This window comes from Felis catus, chromosome B1, assembly GCF_018350175.1.
Source record: "Felis catus isolate Fca126 chromosome B1, F.catus_Fca126_mat1.0, whole genome shotgun sequence".
NCBI classification, from domain to species: domain Eukaryota; kingdom Metazoa; phylum Chordata; class Mammalia; order Carnivora; family Felidae; genus Felis; species Felis catus.
In genome coordinates, this window is record NC_058371.1 from 132,186,633 (window position 1) to 132,212,677 (window position 26,045).

General features: G+C 38.5%; 1 protein-coding gene across 2 annotated transcripts in view; it reads right to left on the bottom strand.

Moving 5' to 3' along the window:
• HERC5 (HECT and RLD domain containing E3 ubiquitin protein ligase 5) overlaps positions 1-26,045 on the bottom strand; it is a 46,473-nt gene that overhangs the window by 18,506 nt on the left and 1,922 nt on the right. For both annotated transcript variants that reach the window (XM_023252942.2, XM_023252943.2), the window contains exons 2-13: positions 25,427-25,547; positions 24,686-24,762; positions 20,926-21,147; positions 19,624-19,715; positions 19,243-19,373; positions 16,788-16,933; positions 15,089-15,165; positions 14,016-14,119; positions 12,120-12,179; positions 9,453-9,546; positions 6,067-6,256; positions 4,351-4,505 (exon numbers count right to left, since the gene is read on the bottom strand). In XM_023252942.2, coding sequence (XP_023108710.1) covers positions 4,351-4,505; positions 6,067-6,256; positions 9,453-9,546; positions 12,120-12,179; positions 14,016-14,119; positions 15,089-15,165; positions 16,788-16,933; positions 19,243-19,373; positions 19,624-19,715; positions 20,926-21,147; positions 24,686-24,762; positions 25,427-25,547 — 1,469 coding nt within the window. The remainder of the gene's footprint in view (positions 1-4,350; positions 4,506-6,066; positions 6,257-9,452; positions 9,547-12,119; positions 12,180-14,015; positions 14,120-15,088; positions 15,166-16,787; positions 16,934-19,242; positions 19,374-19,623; positions 19,716-20,925; positions 21,148-24,685; positions 24,763-25,426; positions 25,548-26,045) is intronic.

Below are 26,045 nucleotides of genomic sequence, written 5' to 3' on the forward strand. Positions count from 1 at the left end.
AACACACACACACAAACACACACACACACGCACGCACACACAGAGTCATAAAACACACAATAACGAAGGCGCTGTAAGGAAGATTCAACAGAAGCAAGAGAGGACAAAGCTGGCCTGTAAAGACTTCACATACCAAAGGTATAACTTCTAGAGATTTAATTAAGGAAAAATGGAAGCCTGAAGATAAAGGCAAGATGAAGATACCATAAATAATGACCAAGAATAAAAAGTTTCAAAAAAACAATTCTGCAAGTGAAAAACTTCTGCAAGTGAAAAACACTAATTACTTGAAATAAAAACTCAAAGGGCAGTTTTATTAGCAGGCAAAATTACTGAAAAGAGAATTCATGGAAAGATATGGCTGAAGAAATCATCCAGAATGGGATGCAATCAGAGACAGAAAATAGGACAGAAAGGTTAAGAGACATGGAAGACAGAGTGAGATGGTCTAACATATAAACTGGAATTTCAGTAGGAAGGGAGGAAGTCAACATTTGTTTGGATTTAAAATGGTAACAATTTAAGGGGCGCCTGGGTGGTGCAGTCGGTTAAGCGTCCGACTTCAGCCAGGTCACGATCTCGCGGTCCGTGAGTTCGAGCCCCGCGTCGGGCTCTGGGCTGACAGCTCAGAGCCTGGAGCCTGTTTCCGATTCTGTGTCTCCCTCTCTCTCTGCCCCTCCCCCGTTCATGCTCTGTCTCTCTCTGTCCCAAAAATAAATAAACGTTGAAAAAAAAAAAATTAAAAAAAAAAATGGTAACAATTTAAGAACATCCTTGATAGGTTATTTTCAAAAACCCTAAACATTCTATTTAATAGTGATATTCAAATTTTTCCTTTAAAATCACAAACAAGGGGCACCTGGCTGGCTCAGTCAGTGGAGCATGTGACTCTTGATCTTGGGGTTCAAGCCTCACGCTGGATACAGAGATAACTTAAAATGCTTAGGGGCACCCGGATGGCTCAGTCATTAAGCGTCCAACTTTGGCTCAGGTCATGATCTCACAGTTCGTGGTTTTGAGCCCCACATTGGGCTCTCTGCTGTCAGTACAGAGCCTGCTTTGGATGCTCTGTCCCCCTTTCTTTCTGCTCCTCCTCCCCCACTCATGTGGTCTCTCTCTCTCTCTCTCCAAAATAAATAAACATATACAAAAAAATTGTTTTAATAAAATACCTAAAAATAAATAAAATCACAAACAAGATAAGGAACCTATTATGACCAACACTTCTATTCAACAGGGACTGTACCAAAGTACACGAAGGCTTAGCCAATGCAACATGGCAAAGGAAAGAAATAAAATGTATGTGAATTAGAAAGAAAAAAAAGTATTTTTCTCAAATACATGATTGCACACACAGGAAATACAAGAGAACCTACAGGTAAATTACTAGATAAGAATGTGAAATTTATCAAATTTGCTGGCTATATAAAAATATTCAAAAACTAATGCATCCCTACAAACCAACAGATAATATAATTTTTAAAAGATACCATCTATAAAATCTAAAAAAACTAAATATAGTGAAACAGATTTAGCTAAACATATCCCAGACTTTCATAGTAAAATAACACAATTTTTTTGAAAGACTTTAAAGACTATCTAATAAGTGGAAGAAACAGACACCATGAAAATTCATAATAGTAAAGAGATCAATTCTCCCCAAAGTGAAATATAGATTCAATGCAACTCTAATCAAATTCCCAGTAAGAGTTCTGTTTGTTTGTTTGCATTGCCTATCAGCAGGGAAAGGACAGGATTTCAGTAAGGGATGCTTGGTAATTATTTTCATATGGAAAATAATAAAATAATAAGTTTAACATAAATTTCCAATTGGATCAAACACCAAATTCTGAAAGGCAAAGCCAAAATCAATACTCCCTTTAGACCTGGATATGAGTGGCTTTCTGCTCTGGATCCATGACTTATAGGTCCTTGCCCTGGCCTTCCTCCAGCCAAGCCCTTTCTCAAAAAAGTAAAACTAAGATAAGAAGTCTGCAGAGCAAGGGGCCCTGACTACATGCACAGACCTCTTCCCCTGCGTGGTTTCTCGAGAGTAGACTGTATTACAGGTGAGCACAGTCCTAGGTTCTGGTGCTCCAAAGGTGGCTAAGGTGCAGCTGTCACGGAGGCAGGGACGGAATGCAGACGTATGGGTTGTGGACATATGGCCACACGTGGGTACATGATACCTCTAGTGTGGGACAAAACCAAGGGAGGAAAAGAAGAGGACATATGGAGGCATCTGCCTTGAACCTCCACCTTTCAGTGAAAAACTCCATAAGGAGTCCAAGATTTCTAAATTTAAATCCTCCCCAGTCATTAGGAAGGTTTATTTATCAAGGTGAGTGGGTAGAGAATATTTTATTTCAGAGTATATTTATTCCAGTTTTTTGGCCAGGTTTCTAACCTTTTAAATATTAGACATAGTTATATGGGACTCTGTTTAACCTCTCCCTTGGGCTCCAACTGTCACTTCTGTTACAACACTATCTAGAGCAGCTTTCAGGCCAAAATCTTATTGGAACACAGCCTCACCCACTCTTTTTAAATTTTTTTAAATAATTTTTTTGACGTTTATTTATTTTTGAGAGAGAGAAAGAGACAAAGAGTAAGCAGGGGAGGGGCAGAGAGAGACAGAGACACAGAATCCGAAGCAGGCTCAAGATTCTGAGCTGTCAGCACAGAGCCTGACACGGGGCTCAACTCACAAACTGAGATCATGAACTGATCCGAAGTTGGATGCTCAAACTACTGAGCCACCCAGAGGTCACCCACGCATTCATTTTTGTACTGCCTATGGCTGCTTTCATGATGTTACCGCAGAGTGTAATAGTTGTAGCTATAACAGATATGCCTAACAAAGTCTAAAATACTTACTACTCTCTGGTCCTTTCCACAAAGACCTCCTGATTTATGGTAATAATTTAAAAACTTGGAAGAAAAAAAAAGCTTAGAATAAGACACAAAGAGTAAAAACTATAAAAGACTAGATTATCAAATTTATCTGTATTAAAATTAAGAACGTGGTTGGGGTGTCTGGGTGGGTCAGTTGGTTAAGTGTCTGACTCTTGATTTCGGCTCAGGTCATGATCTCACTTTTCATGAGAGTGAGCCCCACATTGGGCTCTATGCTGACAGTGCATAGCCTGCTTGGGACTCTCTCCCTCTCTTTCTCCCCACTGCCCCTCCACATGCACATGCTCTCTCTCTCAAAATAAACAAACATTTAAAAAAAGATTAAGAATGGGGGTTGATAAAAAAAAGAAAACACCACAAAGTGAAAAGCCAAGCTACAAACTGGGATATGACATTTGCAACACATACAATTGACAAAGGACTGATTTACAACATAAAAAGAACCCCTATAAGCAATTTAAAAAAAGTCAAATACATTTAAACTGAATGAAAGTCACACAGACCTTTGACACAAGAAACAAATACTGCAATTATAAACATGACAACATGCTCTAATGCATTAGAACCAGGGAAATAGAGTTAAAATCATAATTTGATATCATTTAATACTGAAAATATTTTCTAAATTTTAAAACCAGACTTGGAGCAACAGGTACTCTCATCGTGACTTGGAAAGGATTTAAATTAGTCCAACCATTTTGGAAGACAGTTTGTCACTATCAATAAAGAACACATACATATCCTACAACCTATCAATGCCAAAACTAGGTATGGAGTGTACAAACCAAACTTTGACCCATGAATGCCAAGGTATGTATATGAAAATATATACAGCAGCATCTTTTCTCATAGAAGAAGCACCCCTCCCCCCAAAACTGTGACCATTACATATCTCCCTTAATTCTGGAATGGATAATTATGCTAAGATTCGCGCTATGGACCACAATGTAGGAGTGAAAATGAAATGCATCCATAAATACTAATTGGGATAAATGTACAAAGCAAAATGTTCTGTAGTAAGTGTACATTTCACTCAGATACATTTCAAAAATAGCAAAATTAAACAACATAGTCTCTCAAGACATATACGGTACTAAAACCATAAAGGGAATGATTAACCCAAAATCCAGGATTTTGGAGGTACAAATCTCCAGGTGTGGAGGTGTAAGATACACAGACATTTCTAAAGTACTGAAAATGTTTTCTTTTTTAACATGGGCAGCAGTTACACTAACATCTGTTTTATTACTTCAAATTGCACATAGGTAAGTGTATACATTCCTGTATATGCAGGACTTAACTCACAGAAAACAAAATTTTAAACAGTAATATAAATGCCATGTTTCAGGAGTCTGCTTAAGATTCAGGCCAGCTGAAACCAACGGAATTTTTACTGCAAAATAAAAATCTGTCAATGTCTAAGAGAATCCTTACCCTGTACAGCTTTCTCAGCATTTCTAGGAGAGCCTTAACGTGACAGTTGTCCTCAGAGCTTTCAGTCCAGTAATGCAGTTGAGCAGTGATGGCTCCTTTAAACATCTGGACCAGCCTGCTGAAAGCAGGTTCCTGCAGAGATGCCCAGTACTCCTCTGAGGGACACAAAGGTAAGTACTTTTTAGCATGTAATTTCTCATGGATTCTTACAGGTAAAAAAGTGGTCAATAGTTTCCCAAACTGATGGAACACTGTTGTATGTATCAGTTACAAAAACTCATTTGTAATACTTTTCAGTAACTACAAGTGCAATGAAATTTTAAGAATTTAACAACCTAGAGAAAACAATCCCTCGAATGTAACAAAACCATGATCTAACTAATTCCTGGGGAAAAAACCCAACAAGATTAGTCATTTTTTTTTTCCAGATATAATAGCATGCTGTCTTAAAACCAGATTTAAGAATTATTCACAATTACACAACTCTTTTCTCACATCCAGTATGAGTTTTTACATCTTTTTTTTTTTAATGTTTATTTTTGAGAGAGATCACACATGGAGGAGGGGCAGAGACAGAGGGAGACAGATAATCCAAAGCAGGCTCTATGCCGCTAGTGCAAAGCCCAATGCGAGGCTCGATTCCCCAACCATGACATTGTGCCCCGTGTCAGGGCATGCTTGGGATTCTCTCTCTCTGCCCCTCCCCACTTGCTCTCTGTCTCAAAAACATTTTTAAAAAATTAAAAAAAAAAAAAACAACAACCAAAAAAACATCTTTAGGAGCTCCCGGCTGGGTCAATTGGTAGAGTATGTGACTCAATCACAGGGGCAGGAGTTCAAGCCCGTAGTTGGCCCAAGAAGCTTATTTTAAGGAAACACACACATACCTCTCAGCATTGTAAAAAAAATCCAAGAAACTTAAAACTAGCTTGTTATCACTACTTACCTATGTTTAATAAAACATAAGAATGGACTTCCTTGGGCTGAATGCACTGTTTGTTTCAAAAACCTCATTAAATCTAACCAAGACCCTAGATCTAACAGCCAGTGTACTGGAGATACAGAAAAAGGTAGAAATAATCAGACAAATCTAGATGTGGGGTGTTCAATAGGACAAGTGACTTAAGACTCAAAACAAAGGCTGTAAAATGCTTTTGGAACAGGTGCAGAAATTTAAATATGACCTAGATATTAAGGAATTATGGCTAATTTTATTAGGTGTGATAATGATGGGGTAAGGTAGGATCTCATGTTCTCAGGAGATGCATGCTGAAATATTATAGGTAAAATGTCATGATGTCTCCAACTTACTTTCAAGTACCTCAGCAAAAATAAAATGTACTCTTCACATAAAGAGAGAAACATACATGGCAATAAATTAACTGTCGTTGACTCCGAAGTAGAGAATATATGAGTATTCACTGCACTATTCTTTCAACTTGTATGTATGAAATTTTTCATAATGAAAAGTTGGGGACAAAGGACCTCATGCCCAAACCACACATGTACCATTACCAAAACTCTTAAAAGGTACAAAACAATCTATTTTGAATGACTATAATAATTACTACAGCATCTTTACAATATGCTAACAGTATGAACTAAAAACCATGAACATATTTACAAGTATCTAAGCTTGGCTATAACTTTAGCAGGCATGTGTTTCCATGGAAAGGATGGTGAAAGTATTTTCAAACGTGAAATCTTCAGTCTTACCCAGAACCCCTAAAGACTGGTTACTCATGGCACAAACAGCCTCTGCAAACGGAACCACCAGGCTCTCCCAGTTGTTATAATCATGCATCATGGGACATTCAGGAAGAAGGAAGAAAATTTCTAAAGCTTCTTGGTGTGGAGAATGAAACGGAAGATTTTTGAGCAGATTATCCTTGAGACATGTAGTTATCTGCGGTCAAAAAGGATTAGGAAAAAGACACTCAAAACATAGCAGGATGCAACTTGTAATAAAAGAAAATCTAGAACCTGGAGTTTCATTCCAACTAGAGTGATCATTCAGTCCTAAAATCCACATTTACATCCCATCTCACCTAGCCTCCCAGATACCCAAGGTAGGTGATGAGCATTATCCCCACTCTATTGCTATGAAACATGAAGGAGGTCAAGAAGAAATCACGTGTGTAAGAATTACACTAGATCAATAAGGAATACTAGATAAACAAGGAATTCAGAACAGGCAGCCCTCCCAATAATAAATACTACATTCTGCCCCCTCATTTTTTTAAGAAAAAGAATGTTTAAGAACACCAAAGAAAAACAAAAATAGAAACCCTAAACAAAAAGCAATAATCCAAACAACAAAAACCAACATGGTTTCCAACTATCTTCTCATATGACTACCTGTCTCATCACGAACTCCCTCCACTACAAACTCTAGTTTCCAACTCTTCTGACATCCTTACCACTTCCCCAATTCAGAACACAAGTGTTCAGCAAAAATTCAAATGCAATTCTGAATGTTTATGTGATGTATATCAGATAAAAGAAATAATTTGTTTCAAAACCCACTCAAAAGCTATGCTAGTATTTATGGAGTACTTATTTGTCAGATGTTATGCTGAGTGACTTACATATGTTAATTACGTCACTTAATCCTTATTTTTTTCTAGAACATATATGATATTATTGATCCTATTTTACAGGCAAGAAATCTGTTATTTGCTCAAGGTCACAGAGCTAAGTGGGAATCTCTTCTGGATCTTTCTGACTCCAAAGCCCAAACTCTTAATCATTCAATTATGATATTAGCTAAATGGTATCTCTAAGTGTATAAATTCTTATAATTATCTATTTTTATATCAAAACACTATGCCAGGGGTGCCTGGGTGGCTCATCAGTTGAGCATCCAACCTCGGCTCAGATCAGGATCTCATCATGGTTTGTGAGTTCGAGCCCTGCTTCGGGCTCTTTGCTGACCACAGTGTTCAGAACCTGGAGCCTGCTTCAGATTCTGTGTCTCCCTCTCTCTGCCCCACCCTGCTCATGCTCTGTTTCTCTCTCTCAAAAATAAACATTACCAAAAAACCGCAAAAAACAAAAAACAAAGCAAACAAAAAACTCATTAAGCCAGACTCCTACTACATGGTTCAGTACTTAGAGGGCACATACCTATTTTATAAACAATCTTGGTAACACACACCCCTCTTACCTCTTTGCTCATCATCTGTCATATCCTCAAGCCTCACAACCTTCTCCCAACCCTGCAGAACTACTGTGATATTCTCGGGTCAGTTGTATTGTTTCACACACTGGGCCTCAGGGTACACTTCCCTGACTGCCAGGAATGCTATTCCTGAGGTAGGCACCTGGTAAATTTGTACTTACTCTGGGGACCTTGTTTGAGTAGTCTAAGTAGAGGTGAACATCCATGGCCCTAGTGATGACTGAATTCATTCACCTAAAAATATTTATTATACATCTACTAGGTTCTAAGTGAGACATCAGGGAAGACAGTGGAGTGGAAAACACACCCAGCCTTCCCACTAACATCTGCATGTTCGTGTCGTGGGTCCCACTAACCATTTTAAAGACAGGAAGTATGGATCTTTCATTTTCATCAGGAGTCCTCACCACAGTGCCCTACACATAGCAACTATTCAAGTATTTCCTGAATTAATAAATGAATTGCAAAAATCTGTGTATCCATGTCACAGAAATCTCAAAATAGAAAGAAACATTATAGGTCTTATGATCCAACTATCTGGTCTGAAATAATGGAAGACTGCTCTATGATTATGTTGACAGCATATCATACAATATTGTTCTGGCACAATCAAAGGAATAATTAGCTTTAGTGAGGAACTGGCCCAAACTCATCTCTCCACAGATGCAGAAATGGTGCTCTTCCCACTAAATGCTGCAGAGTCCTGATAAAGGTGCATAATTAGGGATCCATTTTCCTCAGACCCCCAATAGGGCTGTGGTTCTGCCAAAGTTAACACAATTAAACTTTCATCTTTCCTTGAGAGAAAGAAGCGTGTGTAAAGAGACCCTGAGGCTCAGATACAGAATGCTGGTTATGGCAGAGTAAGAGAGCATGCAAGGCAGCAGAGAGGAAGGAGGGAGAGATGTCGGGGAGACTGAAAGGGAAAAAGAATCAAAGGTACAAAAACAGAGGCCAAGAGCAAATAAGAGGGAGAGGGAGAGGGGAAGACAGGGAGGGGGAAAGGAAGAGAGAGAGAAATAGAAGGGAATGGGAGAGAGGGAAAAAGAAAGAGGAGAGGAGAGATAGGGAAGACAGGAAGGAAGAAAGGGAGAGGAGGAAAGAGAGGAGGAGCAGGGGGGTGGAAGGGGGAAGACAGGCCTAGGGAGAGAGAAGTGAAAGACAGGGCGAGAGAAGGAACCAGAGTGAGACCCAAAAAGAAACAGACTGAGCGAACATAGACAGTACTACCCCTAGATCAACCAGTATAAGGAAACAGAGAAATAAATTAATAAAGGCTGCTTAAGAAAAGCTAAATTAATAAAGGAAACATGTTTGGAGCATCTGCAAGTGGAAAACCTAAAGACTTAATACTGAAACAAAGAAGCGTCAATCCCTAAAAGGGTAACAACATTCTAGAACCTATAGAAAAACACAGAGAAAAAGAATCCAGGCAGTCCCTGGTAAGGGGGATGTTCACACCAAAAACAAGTGTTCTCATTTCTATACTTACGTTTAAGACCATTGCAAAGAACACGCTGTTTGTATGGTAGTGTACCAATCTCAACACATCCTTTAATCATCTTCCTTACAGCCAGGAGGTGACAAAACTCCCTCTAGAGAGGATGTGCATACGTGTGTGTGTGTGTGTGTGTGTGTGTGTGTGTGTGTGTGTGTGTATACAGATGAACCATTCAGACTATTTGTAATCTGTGTGACTATGATAGCGAACATTGTGCCCCCAGGGGGCCAATTCCTGAATACCATGTGAGTTTCATCTCATCTTACTATGCTACAGGCTCTCAGAGACTCTCAAAACAAGGTATTTTTTTCTGAAATTTTGAGTTCTTATAAAAAATGATTTAGTGTAGTTTCTTTTCCTAAATAACAATCTAAGGAATACTACCTTTCTTTTCCTAAATAACAATCTAAGGAATACTACCGTGTTAGCAATCCAGTCCTTCTGAGTTAACTCCTTAAAAGCATTTCTTGCTTTATTTAAGTCCAAGTGAACAGGCATCGTTTCTGCAGCTCTTCTGTAGAAGGAAAAATCAATGGATAAGTAAGTGAAGCAGTACTCTTCAAAATAAAATATTTTATCAGGTTATTAATTCAGATGAAAAGTTTCTTCTGAACCTTTTTTCATTTCAATAAAGTTAGTATTTCCCTCAGCTTTACAATAAATGTAATTTGGCTAAATACAAATACAATTGAAAATGCAGTTGACAACTTATGATTATTTCTAAAACGCCAAAAAATATCAAGACCGAATTAACTACATATATATGTATGTATACTATCCAAGTTTAACTCAGATATTGTCTTACCTTAAATATTTACTTAAAAAAAAGTTAAAGGTTTTTCCCATTTCTGAAAAAAATGACCATTTCTCCCAGTTACATGAACTGAAAGTTGCGTTTAAAAAAATTTACTTCAGAGCAGTAAATTCTTAATGTTGCAACAGAAAATTACTAATGAAATGTTTAAGTATCTTAACTTGTGAATTACATTTATTAACTACATATGCTCAGTGTCTTGGACATAGACACATTCTTTATAAAATAATACATGTATTTGCTGTCTGAAAATCAATAACATTTTTCAGATAAATATTATATAAATATTTAGGGAAAGATGTGCGAAGTCATTCTTTCATAATATTCAAAAATTCAAAGAAAACTTACGATCTTGCAGTAAGGTAATGGCTAAATAAATTAAGGTTATGTCCTTCCCATGGAATACCATCACAATCATGTTTAAGAAAAATATTGAATAACATGAACTTATTAATAAATAGAAAATGGACAAATATATTAAACATAAAGTAATATACTGTCATAGACTCTAAGTCTGAAGTTCTTTCTTGGCCACCAAGAGAGCGGGATGCAGGATTAAAGCAAGAGATGACTAATGTCCGGGAAAAGACAAGAGCCCCAAATAAGGGTCCTTGCCCTGTATTTATTAAGATCAGAAGGCTTACAAATGTGATGGACATGCACAAAGAGACAATGAATCTGTGAACATTCACTCACGGGCATGAGGCAAAGGGAGTTTTGAAGATATATGGTGTTTGGGGTTTGGGTCAATATAAAACAAAATCCTGGCGCCAGGCAGATGAGCAGATGTTAACGGCAGACAGAAGGCGCCATGTCTGTTTATCTTAGCTAGCCTAGGGGATAAGACAAATAGGGCAAATAACCTCAGGGTTAACAAGGCACCCTTTTTTTTTTTTTTTTTTTTTGCGCTAATCAGCTCCACTCTGGGCAGCGTCACCCACAGTGCAGTGGTCTATAGCCCTATTTACCTGTTTACTTAACTTGGTCCTTTCCTCCTATGAAAGCAGCTTTCTGCTATAGTACTAAATTGGGGGGCACTGTTGCCCTGAATGCCTAATTTTGCTTATCTCATATACATTTGTATTGGGGGCCTTTGCACCCCTCTCTATTCTGGGTGCCTTTGCACCCCCTGCTCTATCCTGGGGTTATCACCCCCTGCTCTATCCTGGGGTTCTAATCTTGTTTACCCAAACTCAGGTGTGAGCATCCTATGGCTTTGTACTTCTTTATGCCTTGTTAACCCATTGGTGTAAGCCCAGGGGATTCCTAAGCTTATTACCCACAATATACAGGAACACCTAGGTGGCTCAGTTGGTTAAGTGTCTGACTCTTGGTCTCGGCTTAGGTCATGATCCCACAATTTGAGTTTGAGCCCCACATCAGGCTATGTGTTGACAGCACGGAGCCTGTTTGAGATTCTGTCTCCCTGGCTCTCTGCCCCTCCCTTGCTTGCGATTTCTCTCAACAACAAAAAAAGTAATATATAAACAACATAATCACATTTTTAGTAAAAGAATAAATTTGCACAGAAAAAAGATATATAAACAAATGCTGTTCCTTTTAAGTGGATTATGGGTGATTTTCATTTTTTCTTTTTTTTTAAAAGATTTTATTTTTAAATAATCTCTACACCAAACTTGAGGCTTGAACTCACAACCTGAGATCAAAAGTCACATGCTCTATTGACTGAATCAGCCAGGCACCCCAATTTTCATTTGTTTCAGTCACAGGTCTTTATTTTTGACATTTTCTACAGTGTTCATATATATGCTTTTGTTAAAAAAAGTAATTTTTAGGGGTGTCCAGGTGGCTCAATCAGTTAAACGTCCAACTCTTCATCTCAGCTCAGGTCTTGATCTCAGGGTTGTGAGTTCAGTGCACTGGGCTCCATGCTGGGCATGAAGCCTACTTTAAAAAAAAAAGTAATTTTTAAAAAGAGATAAAAACACCAAACTAATTATTTTACCCTCAAGTCATTTTCTTTATAATCTTTCATTTTTTTTATTGAAACAAAACTGACATATAACATATTAGTTCCAGGTGCATACAACATAACACATCGATCTATGTATATATTGTGAAATAATTACCACGTTGAGTCTAGTTAACATCCAACAGCACTTATAGTTAAGATTTTTTTTTCTTATAAGAACTTTTAAGATCTACTCTCTCAGCAACTTTCAAGTATACAATATGGTATTAACTACAGTCATGATGCTGGACACACTATTTTTAACAGAATCTTAAACATATATATATATATATTATATTACCTTTCCCTTGAAAAACTTCCAGTCAGACAAGCAGGAGAAGAAAATATCTCTCTGATTTCCCTGTATTAGAAATAAGATGGTGGTTAAAACAAATTATAGTGTATGCCTCCTTAAGCATGAGATAGGATAAATAAAACATCTCATAACAGTCCTTGAAACTTCTCTGTCTTGGATTTGTTTGCATATGCTTTGCCCTGGGCATCTACAAGTCTCTTCCATTCTTCCAATCTTAAAATTTCAGTGGCAAAGATGAGTAATAAAAAAGATAATGTACTCACTGAAGCCGTAGGGAAAGATGAAATGGATTGACCTAGGGTATTTCCTTGAATAAAATATTCCCATCCCACTCAGCTTTCCAAGCCCTATTTATTTTTGTTCCACTTAAGTAGAAAAAAAAATTACCAGATATAAATGGAAGGATGGGGGTGGGGGGAAACACCCAAGTTGCATCTTGGAAGCAACAGCACAAGTTTTTTGTTTTGTAATTATTGAAGTATAGTTGACATATAATGTATCAGTTTCAGGTGTATAACACAGCAACTTGGCAATTCCATACATTGCTCGGTGCTTACCACAGTAAGCGGAGTCACCAGCAGCGTTCTTGGTCATCTATGCCCATTATGATGAAACTATTTCATACAACTACTTTTCAGAATTAGGAAACCATTACCTAAACGTAAAAATATCTCTAAAAGGAAAGGTTTATAAAAATAAGTATAATCTTTACAGATGGAAGGAGCTGCACTGTTTTGATCAAGACTGCCCACACTGTTCAGCTGTGAATAGAAGTCCACCAACAAGTGGTTCTAAAGTCAAACAGGGTTGAGAAATTATATAGACAAACTGTATTTCCTGCTCAGAAGAGTCACAATATATGCAAACATATCAAAGGTACAAAGACTTGCAATAAAGAAAGCTGCCCCCATGGAGCTTACAGGTTAGTTGTGATGTCCAATTTTATGTGTCAACCTGGCTAGGCCACGGAACCCAAATATCTGGTCAAACACCAATCTAGATGTTGCTGTGAAGGTATTTTTTACATTTTTAAAAAATGTTTATTTTTTATTTTTGAGAGAGATAGAGCATGAGCAGGGGAGGGGCAGGGAGAGAGAGGGAGACACAGAGTCTGCAACAGGCTCCAGGCTCTGAGCTGCCAGCACAGAGCCCAACACAGGGCTCGAACTCATGAACAGAGAGATCATGACCTACGCTGAAGTCAGACTCTTAACCAACTGAGCCACCCAGGCACCCTGCGAAGGTATTTTTGAGAGGAGATTAACATTTAAATCAATAGACTTTGAGTAAAGCAGATCACCCTCCATACTGAGGGTGTGCCTCACCCATTCATTGAAGGCCTTAAGACAAAAAAGTTCCCAGACAGAGAATTCTGCTTCCAGAATGCCTTAGGACTCAAGCTGCAATATTAACCCTTCTCTGGGTCTCCAGCCTGCTGGCCTGCATTATTATTTTGCACTTTCAGTTCCTACAATCACATAAGCCAACTCCTTAAAAATAAGTCTCTGTCTCATGGGGTGTCTCGGTGACTCAGTTAAGCATCTGACTGTTGATTTCGGCTCAGGTCATGGTATCATAGGTTCATGGGATTGAGCCCTGTGAGCTCTGCAGAGTCTGCTTGGGATTCTCTCTCTCTGCCCCTCCACTACTCACACACTTTCTCTCTCTCAAAATAAATAAAAGAAACATTTAAAAAATAAATAAGTCTGTCTCTACACACACACACACACACACACACACACACACACACACACACACCCTATGTATCCGTCCTGTTTCTCTGAAGACCATAAAACCTCACATCTCTGTATTGTTTAGAACCAGTCAGGGGGAAACACGACTTTAGAGAACTAAATGAGCAGAAAGACACATGATATGTACTTTTTTGTATTCTGCCACTGTTTAGTCCCCACATCAGCAATCCATCTCTTTACAGTTCCTTCGTTCAATGTAGGAATTTTCCTCCTCAGATTAACATAGGAATTCTGTAAACAAACAAGTAAAACACAGCAATTTAGACACAACAGAAACAGGTATCCACCTTTTAGGCACATTCTAAGGATACAGGGTAATACTGATTTTTAAATATGGATTAACATAGCTCCAGGAAATCATAAAGTGAGATTCTAACCAAGACGTAACATCATTTGGCTGGCTGCCAACATCTTGTCCAAGGGGCTTAACTCTGAAGTGAACTTCTGAGTGCTCCAACACGTAGCACTTTGTAAGGTATAACTGGATTAAAATGAGCATCACACAGCCTCAAGGGGAGGCTGAAAGGACTGTGTGTAGAAAGGAGGAACTCGGATTGCCTCAGCAACATAGGGTGGGGAGGTTATGAGCTTACTATTCACAGGCCTATGAACCTCTGGTCTTTTTCAGTACTGGCTGGGAATATCATTTTAGAATGTCAACCTGTCGCACTCCATCTCACTCTCCCTCTCTCTCTCTCAAAATAAACAGTAATGATAAAAAAAAAGGGGGGGCACCTGGGTGGCTCAGTCGGTTGAGCGTCTGACTTCAACTCAGGTCATGATCTCACACTCACGGGTTCGAGCCCCGCATGGGGCTCTGTGTGGACAGCTCAGAGCCTGGAGCCTTGGTTCAGATTCTGTGTCTCCCTCTCTCTCTGCCCCTCCCCCCCCAAAATAAATAAACATAATAATAAAAAAAATTTCAGAATGTCAACCTGTTAGCTTGCTAGGATACTGACCAAATGCCATTGGCAGGGCAAAGGAAAGATCTAAGGAGATCTGATTTGACATTTACCAGAGACAAATCTGCTGATTTCTGGGAGTCAATACGTATGTAGTTTAGACAGTAAAGGATCAATAATGTTTGTTTTCCAAAAGTCAGACTAGGAACTAGATGATTTTGGAATTCACCACACTTGGTAAAACCCTTTGTTTTGCTTTAAAAACCAAGTTATAGAACATCTAGAGATCCACTTTTACCTTTTTTCCCATCCAGAGCAAAATGCTTTGATTCCCTCCAGCAATCATTATTAACTCCTTTTCTGAGGCACGGCTTTCTAAAAGGGAGACACAGAAAGTAAGTACAGAAAGTAAGAGTGCAGAAAGTCATTGGCACAAACATGCACACTCTATTTAAATCATTTCAGATTCGGGGCGCCTGGGTGGCGCAGTCGGTTAAGCGTCCAACTTCAGCCAGGTCACGATCTCGCGGTCCGTGAGTTCGAGCCCCGCGTCAGGCTCTGGGCTGATGGCTCAGAGCCTGGAGCCTGTTTCCGATTCTGTGTCTCCCTCTCTCTCTGCCCCTCCCCCGTTCATGCTCTCTCTCTCTCTGTCCCAAAAATAAATAAACGTTGAAAAAAAAAAAAGAAAGAAACTATTAAATCATTTCAGATTCTTCTTAAACTTAGTTCTTTTATCTTTTTGATTTTTTTTAACGTTTTTATTTATTTTTGAGACAGAGAGAGACAGAGCATGAATGGGGGAGGGGCAGAGAGAGGAGACACAGAATCAGAAGCAGGCTCCAGGCTCTGAGCCATCAGCCCAGAGCCCGACGCGGGGCTCGAACTCACGGATTGTGAGATCGTGACCTGAGCCGAAGTCGGATGCTTAACCGACTGAGCCACCCAGGCACCCCTCTTTTATCTTTTTGATAGACAAAGACTCAACACATTTCCCATCCATGAAGCAGTAATATACATTTTCTTCAGAGTAAAGTCTAGCTGGCAAACAAAGGTGACCTGCAAGGTTGACAGGTGGCCATCAGCTTTGACATCCACATTTAATGAAAATGCTTAGGTATAAAATACAGTCAAACCACTATTTGGTTAACTGAGTCCTGTTTTAATTTAGCTCTCATTACTAAAAACCATATTCTACACCTCCAGATATAACCAAGAACTATTAAAGAATGTAAATAAGTACTTCAAAAGTCTAAATGGTTGTAAAAATCAAATACATGAACTGCTTAAGGAAATAACCCTACTGTTCATTTTCCCAAAGAACTTATGAGAATACTGGTACTTTAGGTCACCACTAAGGTTTCAGAAGCAAATAAGCATTCTTGAGGCACTTCTATGGTAGAAGGTTTCAGAGCTCTGTGGCTTAAGCCACCATTCAAATCTGGCCAAACCACTGACAGGCCTTGAGAACTGGTTAACCCTTTGCCCTCCAAGTCTCTGTACCTCCAGTAAAATGAGACTGAGAGCACAAATCTCCCAGAACTGTTGGATGGGTGACATAACACAAGTAAGGGGTAAGCAGTCAGAGTGCCTGGCATAAAACAGCTGTTCATCATTCTCAGGGCTTGACGGGATTGAGAGTCAGTGTTACCAGGTAAGAAAACCAATCACTGTGAAATTAATAGGTCTGCTGCAAATGAGAATCGGAGGCTGCAGAGATCTCTGAATCCATATAACCTATTTCATGTTCTATCATTTTACATTCACATTAATCTTAATCTGAAGGGATAAGACTTAATCTGAAGACTAATGGTTATTTTGACTTAATTATACTGAATATTTTAACCTGTTTACAAGTAAAAACATGAAACCAATGTTTAGAGAAGCTCCCTTCATAGCTATACATTTCTTTCCTTGCTACATTACATACTTAGAAAAAATCAATTTCTCGACAAAGGTATTTATAAAGTGTCAAATTCTGTGCTCCTAACAAAATTTACCAAATGTGAGTTCTTCATTTGATGGCAATTTCATGGGAAGTGGTATCAGCTGATTATGTGTTCCACCGTTTCCCAGTTGTCCTTCTTTTCCAGAACCAAAAGAAAAGACCTTCCCCAAATCAGAAACATAGGCAAGTGTGTGCTGCCTATTAAATAAAAAATACATATGGTCAATTATCAGTCACCTACAATGAAGAGATTACATAGCAACACAGTAAACTGCTGAAATTAGGCTACCCAGTGAGTGAAACTAGTTAATCAACTCTCATCAGATGAAATTAGCCATCTGGAAACTAAGATAGCATCGATGTGTGGCTAAAATGATTTTGGAATCCCAAACGATTCCAAGGCCATGATTGCTGTGCTTTGGCAAATGATGTTCCCTTTGTCAGGAACAAGAAGCACCCCTTGCTTTCTACTCCTTTTTCATGCCTTGGCTTGAGAGAAGCCATCTCTTGACTCCCTCCTCTCCCCATCCTAGAAGATGGAATTAGGTGATCCTTTCTGAGCTCCCTATTTCCCAAAGATCTTTACCACAATGATACTAATCTGCTCCATGGTCCTTTCCACTCTAGAATGTGTAAGTAAAGAATGTGGCCTTTGTCCTCAGTTCCTGGGAGGAAATCTCTAAGCCATAAGAATTTCCCAGGTAATAGAAGTATCTTTGTTATTCATGGCAGGATCCTGAGATCACACCTAAGAGTTTACCCAGCAGGTGGCTCTTAGAGGACCCCTCTGACTGCATGGAAGCCTAACCTGCTTGGAAGGAGAGGCTGGAAGTTGAGTTCAACCCTGTAAGTAATGATTCAATCAACCATGACTAAGCAATGAAACCCCAATAACAACTCTGGACTTGGGTGAACTTCCCTGGTCAGCAAAACTACACCTTGTCATGTATCGGGCTGGGAGGAGGTAATATCATTCCGTCTATGGCTCCAAGGGAAGTGGACAGAGGAAGTTCATTTGAACTCCCCCTAGACTCTGTCCTATACATCACTTCCTTTGGTTCTAATTTGTATCCGCTTCTTATAATAAATATAAATAAGTTTAACAACATTCAGTTCTGAGAGTGTTTCCAGTGAATTCTGTGTTAGTAGAACTGCTCTGGTTTTTATTAAGGTATCTCTAATGTGACAACTCCTCTTGAAACACATGCTACTTAAATGTGTGTTATGAAAAATCCAGAGTGGTGATAATGTTCCCTTGGTTAACGCAGACAGATTGAATGCAGAGAATCATATCATCCCAATAATCTGGTCTACTTTAATATCCATTTATGTAATTTTACTCCAGGATCATAAAAGAATTAGGTATATAGATTGAAAATACATACACCAGTTTTTTACAGAAAAGGTTTTTGGTAAATAAACAAATGAACCCAACATTCAGATAGAACCTGAATTTGCTTATGTTTAATGAGAAAAAATTGCCCCAAAGAAAAGTAAGTGCAACTGGATAAAAATATTTAACTTTACCACAACCCCAAATCAAGAAATAATTAAGTAAACAAAAGAGCCTGAGCAAGTTTTTCTACTTTTGTTCAAAAAGAAAAAAAAAAAAAAGCTGTGAAAATCAAACTTGTTAGAATATTCTACTCAAACCAACTGACTCTGTCCTATCCTCAATGACCACTCTCAAAGAATTATAGTAACTCAGGATATTGTTGGTCCCCGAGGAGTTAAAAGAACAATGAACAATCCTTTGTGATTCACATTTATTTTTCCCCCAAATAAAATGACTTATTTTTTTTTTTTTTTAGGTGAAAGTACATTTGAACAGTTACAATGATATTGCACTAAAGGGGCAAGAAAAAGTGAATACATGTTCTCATTAAAAAAAAAATTGGGGCACCTATGTGGCTCAGTCCGTTATGCATCCAACTCTTGATTTTGGCTAAGGTCATGATCTCATGGTTCGTGGGTTTGAGCCCCAAGTCAGACTCTGCGCTGGCGGCATGGAACCTGCTTGGGATTCTCTCTCTCTGCCCCTCTGCTGTATGCAGTCTCCCTCAAAATAAATAAATAATCTTACAAAAATCAACGAAAATAAATACACATACTAAAATAAAGATTATTTTTATCTAATAATGTAAATTAAGCATCTTTACCCATTTGAAAATGTTTTTTTAATTTTTTATTTTAACATTTATTCATTTTTAAGAGACGGAGAGAGAAACAAGTTGGGGAGGGCAGAGAGAGAGGGAGACACAGAATCTGAAGCAGGCTCTAGGCTCTGAGCTGTCAGCACAGAGCCTGACACGGGGCTTGGACCCACGAACCATGAGATCATGATCTGAGCTGAAGTCAGATACTTAACTGACTGAGCCACCTAGGTGCCCCTGAAAATGTTTAATACTTTTATTTCAATCAAAAAAACTGATGGAAATTTTATCAAACTACCTATCTAAATTTATCATATTGATTTTATCAAATTTCGCAGACATTTTACAACTTACCTTCCACATGCTATCTGGGTTACTCTATTCCCAGCAAGCTCAGTCACCAAACGGGGTCTTAACTCGTTTTGTGTTGAATTGTGACCAAGTTGCCCATGTTTTCCAGCACCAAAAGTAAATACCAGCCCATCCTAAGGAAAGGAAACTTCTTATCAGATTCTAGAGAAATACAACACAGAAGTAATATTCACAGATGCTTTTGCATCCGTGAATAATTCATAGAAGGACTGTTAAAGCAAAGCTCCCAAATTATCAGGAGGACAATCCTGTATGTGGAAAGTGACCCCTCTTCCCAGGGAAACACTAAGTACCCCCACCTAGGTGTTCTAGTGCTTCCCCCACTACAAGGCTCTTCCATGGAAGAAATAAGGATACACACACCTTTGTGAGCAGGGCAGTGTGAGAGCCACCACAAGCAAGAAATTCAACTTTCTGATTGTCCAGTGCTTCAATAAGGGAAGGAAAATCTTTACCTATGCAGGGAAAAGAACAGTTGAAGTGATCAAAAGAAAATGCTGACTTGGACACTGGAGTTCCATGTTGCTAGTAATACCTGGACTATCTCTCAGCTGGCAGTAACAATTCCCAGCACCTTCTAAGAAGAAAGGCCTCTATGTTGGTATATTATTTAGGCCTAAAAATGGGGGTGAGGCAGTGGTCAAAGGGCCACGCATGGGAGAACTCACCTGTGAAAGTGTCAAGCCACTTCCCAGAGCCCACTCTTCTCCTTTGAACCTAACTTGATTAACTTTAATTGTAGCATATCTGGGATTTCCAATCCAAATCTAAAAGTACCCTTTCAATGAACATAAAGGTTCTTTCTTCCTTTTAAATTCTCTACTAGTGTCCTTGCCTCACACCACCTCTTCTTTCTTTCACGATTTCCTTATCATGGCACTTTGAGATTGAGTAAAAACAGTTTAACTGCTCTTTATTCCTTTCCATCCTTTGAATAGTTTTCTAACATTGACTTATGGTTTCTCCTGAGTAATTAACATTGGACCATGTTGGGGAAAGATGCAGTGTGTGGTCAGTAACCCAGGGGATATGATGTGTATTACCACGGCTAGTAACACAGCAGTTTGACACACCTGAAAACCCCAACAAGAGTATTTTGGATCATCAGTTTGACATCTGCTTTGTGGAAGTAGTTCAAGGATGAGAATTATGTTTTTTCCGTATCTGTGTATACAGATATAATACCTTACGGAATAAGATTAGAATATGTGAGTTTAGGTAAATCTTTAGTATCCTTTTGTCCTAACATGGATATAATTATATTAACAGACATTTAGGTGCATAGGCACATCAGAGGTCATTTCATCTAAATGCGTCACTTTACAGAGAAAGAAAATAACACCTACAAAAAAGTTAAGGGACTTAGCAAGGTCCTGCTATTCATTAACTGTGAAGTGAGAAGTAGAGCCTGGATATTCTGAACACAGTCCAATGCTCTTTCCCTCAGCCCACACAACCCTGACACATGCCTCAACTGCAGCAACAACTTCCACACTATGCATATCTCTTAGACTGACTCTGCCCTGAAGCCAAACCTAACTGGGAAGAACAGCACCAATGAAAGTGAAGATCTGAACCATTTTTGACAGGGAGGACTGTGTTAACTTCATCTCTTACTTAACAAATATATTTACTGATAATATGAATTTGAAAGTGTTCCAATACCGTCAGTGTGGCCCAGGCCTAGTTGTCCAAAATCATTTCTTCCCCAGGAGTAGATGTTTCCAGACATGGATAAGGCCATGCTGTGGGCTTTTCCCGCAGAAATCTGAACCAAGGGAATTCCTGACAGGTTCTCCACAATCTGTGGTATGGCGATTGAGGCAAACTGACTTCCAATTCCAAGTTGGCCATGTAAGTTCTGTCCCCACGCAAAAAGCTCACCACCTTGACATAAACAAAATGTTGCCTTATTAAGTTTAAAGTGAAGGAGACATTAACTAAGGGTATTATATATGTTATCCATACTACCAGTCTCTTACATTCAACTTCCTAGATCCCACATGTCTGAGACAGAAAAACTACAAGAATCTTCTCTTTAGCAGTAACAGTTCTACTTCCTTACCTCCCACGTCAAAGGGTAGTGGTTATGTCCTTGTTTCCCCAAACCTCATCTTCCTAGATTGTGATTTACCAATAATAAACTCTGAACACACCCTTTGCCTGACATCACTAGACTGTGGGCTTCTTCGATGGTTGTGCCCCTGCCCCCAAATTTCACATGTTGAAATCCTAACAACTCTCAATGTGACGGTATTGGGAGGTGGACCTTTGCGAGGTGGTTAAGATTAGGTGAGATCATGAGGATGGAGCCTTCAAGAATGGGATTAATGCCCTGTTAGAAGAGAGATTCCAGGGGCGAATAGCTGGCTCAGTCAGTGGAGCATACAATCCTTGATCTTCAGGGTTGTGAATTTGAGTCCCACACTGGGTATAGCAATTACTTGAAAATAAAATCTTTAAAAAAAGAGAGAGAGGAATTCCAGAGACTTCTCTTGCCCCTCAACAGACACTGAATCTGCTGGCACCTTAAATTGGACTTCAGGCTCCAGGCTCCAGGCTGGGGGAAGTAAATTTCTTCGTTTAAGCCAGCCAATTTTTGGTATTTTTGTTATAGCAGCCCAAATGGACAGAGACAGGTAGAATGAAGACACCTGAATATATTACAATCAAATTCAAGAAATACTTATTTTCAAAAACTCATAATATAGGCACATGAAAACCAGAAACATTCTACATCTGGGAAAATAAAACCTAAAATTAATGTTTTCTCTCTGGCCCACCCACTCTGTTCATGTGCCTGAAAATCCTAAATAATTTACACATCTGAAATTACAGCACAGTTAGTCTGCTTCTTCTTCCATTAACTGAATATCCAGAGCACATTTTTCAAGAAATGTTCTTAGATGTTATCTAATGGAGTTGACAACATCAGAGTCTGAAAAAAACATATCAAAAAATTAATGCTACCTGAGCATTAATTAATTAATGCTTACTGAGCTAAGATACTGTACAGATAGACTCTGGTGGGAGACAGAGCTTCTCCTTCAAATGTAACCATCAAAGGGGCTTCTGGGTGGCTTAGGCAGTTAAGCATTCGACTTCAGCTCAGGCCATGATCTCGAGGTCGGTGAGTTCGAGTTCGAGCTCTGCTCGGGTTCTGTGCTGACAGCTCAGAGCCTGGAACCTGCTTCAGATTCTGTGTCTCCCTCTCTCTCTCTGCCCCTCCCCTGCTCTGTTTCTCGAAAACAAATAAACGTTAAAAAAAAAATTTTTTTAATGTAACTATCATCTGCCTATCAGTCACCAGAAATATAATGATGACTTGATCAGTTCCCTTTCTTGCTTCTCCAACTTTCAGTCTTCCTAGATTATGATTAACCAGTAATAAGCCCTGAAAATCTCTTTTGCCCCATATCAATAGACTCTGGGGTTCCTGAAGACACAGTGTTGGCTGTTTCATCTTTTTTAACTTGAACACAGTAGATATTCAAAATGAAATATGTGTTCTTGAATGGATGAAGTCAAACAACCAGGCCAATTTTTTCCAATGCACAGTTCATATTCTCAAACTTCAATACAGGTCAAATTCTGGATTTACTTCCCTCGAATTCAGGTTTCCCATCAGTTTATTTACTCTGTCCTATATATTAAAAATCCAGGGCGCCTGGGTGGCTCAGTCAGTTAAGCATCTGACTCTTGATTTTGGCTTAAATCATCATCTCACTCAGTTTGTAGGATTGAACCTTGCATCCAGCTCTGCGCTGACAGCATGGAGCCTACTTGGGATTCCCCCCCCATAATTCTTTCTCTCTCAAAGTAAGTAAACATTTTATAAATTATTTAAAGTTGGGGCGCCTGGGTGGCTCAGTCGGTTAAGCGTCTGACTTCGGCTCAGGTCATGATCTCACGGTTTGTGAGTTCAAGCCCCGCATCGGGCTCTGTGCTGACAGCTCAGAGCCTGGAACCTGCTTCAGATTCTGTGTCTCCCTCTCTCTCCCCTGCTCACGCTCTGTCTCTCTGTCTCCCAATAATAAATAAACATTAAAAAATTAAAAAAAATTATTTAAGGGGTGCCTGGGTGGCTCAGTAGGTTAAGCATCTGACTGGCTCAGGCCATGATCTCCAGGTTCACGAGTTAGGCCCTGCGTCAGGCTCTGTGCTGACAGCTCAGAGTCTGGAGCCTGCTTTGGATTCTCCCTCCCTCTCTCCCCCTTACTCCTTGTGCTCGCTCTCTCTCTCCAAAGCAAATAAAAAATATTTAAAAAATTATTAAATTTTTTTTTCCTTGGCCCTGAATTCCCATCTATTACCTTCCTGTCATAATTATTCCTCCATGGTCAAGTTTCTTTAGGAAATAATCTATATTCATTGCTTCCATTTCCCACTATTACTGCCTTCCATTCCTTATTTCTGATAAGAAACAAAAAATAATAAGGGCTGGGGAGAATCCCTGAATTCAAATGGTAATGTGAAAACACATCAGAGGTTTTCAAACTGGCCACAAGAGCAGATCCAAGGGATTCTAAGCTCCTGCCACAGGAGCTAAAAGAGCACTAGAAGGAGGGAAGAACGTTCTTGAAAACGGTGGCCCATGCCTGGTCCTGAGTCCATGACGATTTTGATTATTCAGAATATTTTCACTGTTTCATACTTAAAAAATAAAAACACAAAATTGTTGGAAAAATCTCTAGGGTCAAGATGGAGCCATTCCTGCCCAAGGTGCCATGTCAGCAAACCGAACTTATATGTTCCTTTAGATGCTCTGCTTGACCAGAACCGCCACATATCCAGTCAGCCAATCCCCAAACACCAAACCAGCTCTGGGCTATATGCTTATTTCCTTGTTCCCTGATCTTTCTAAGGAGGGTTAAATATGCAACCTTCCCCAACCAATCATGCCGTATTTCTACACAAGCAGTAGTGTACTGCTTCTAACACTCTATAAAACTCACTCTTGCACAAAATCCCTCCAAAACAGTGCTCCACTGCTTGTGATGCACTATACTCCCAATCTATCGATCGTTTGTCCTTGAACAAAGGGTATCAAATTCTTTACTAAACTGTTTTTGTTTTGTCATTTGACAGAATAAAATGTAGGATTAATAATTATGGAAACCTGAAGATTTTATATGTCCAAAAATTCTCTTATTTTGTATTTCCTTTAAGAACAAGTGCCTTGGGGAATGTGGCTAGCTCAGTCACTAGAGCATGTGACTCTTTATGGACTCTATCTCAGGGTTGTGAGTTCAAGCCCCAAGTTGGGCCTGAAGTTTACTTAAAAAAAAAAAAAGAGTAAGTGCCCTGAATTATATCAAATTCAAAACCATATTTCTGTCTGTTGCACGGTGACGCATACACATTCTACTAGTTCTACATATATATGCATTTATTTCCTCTAAAAACCAATATTCTAGAAAAGTACCTTTTGAGAGTGCAAGAGAATGATAATCCCCACATGTGATCTGAATTATACTTTTTTCTTGTAAAATGCACTGAAACCTGATGAAAGAAAATATATTTTGTGTCAATCACTGTAATAAAAGTCACAATATCAATGTTAAAATTACTAATTGTATTTAATTGGGATGAAAGTCAAGGAAATATTTAAATTTACTGCTTCACATTCAGTACATCAAAAATTATAAGAAATACTATATGTTTTAAGTGGTGGTTTAAAAAGTAAAATAACATGAATTGTATTATTACATTCAAATGATTTTAAGCCTCTTTTGCAAACAGTTAATTGTATGATACAGGAATAATACAAGATAAAAATAAGTTCTAATTCACACAATCTACTAGGAAAAACTCTCACAAATCATTCCTTGATAATGCCATTTTTCTCCTAGGTTGAAAACTTTTATTTCTGGTAATCTAATTTATAGGATTATTATGAATGTGAAAGTCCGATTTGGGGCGAGGCAGACTAACAATCATGTCTTTCAAATGCCAAAGCAAGACATTTTGCCTATGGGACACAACCTGGTATAGTAATTTACTGATGGAATTCACTGGTCATTTTAGAATTGCTTACTAAGAGCCACTATGAAAAGTAGGGGACAAGGTTCATATAAAGTAACATTTTCCTACAAAAATTATGATTGCCTTTTAATAAAAGAAAAATATTCTTAATATTTCTTAATAAAAGAAAAAAGTTCCCTACCTTGCATGTTCTATGCTATAGTTGTACTCAAATGGTTTTCCATCTGAGGATAGAATCAGCATGTACTCTGCTCCTTGGTCCACGGAATGTATCTTCGCTTTTTTTCCTAACTTAATGCACTCTGCAGAGCAAATGCAACCAGGAACTATCATCAGTCTGGTTATTAACTCACTATTATTACTGATTTCATTATAACACACTTAAAACACCTGGAAAAACATTTCAACTGGACAACCTTAGACTTAACATGAACTTCTCTTTAAAGAAAAATTCAAGAAAGAAAAACAGACAAATTAGCAAAGACTACTGTTTTGATGATGGATTTTTTCAATTTGGGAAAGCACGGATTCATACTTTGTTTTAAATTGAATATAGACTTAATACAACCAATTAAATATTTGCTTTTAGATTCCTGTTTAATAAATTGAGACAGAAAAATTAAATTTAAAGTGACAGAAATGAAAAAGTCTATAAGAAAATATAACAGTATCTGGAAGACATAACTGTTTAGGAGAAAATACATGGTGTATTTTGAGATATACTCTTTCCAAATACAAAGAAATAATAATAAAACCCTCCTAACTGCTCAATATAAAAGGCAAGTTCTTGGGGTATTATT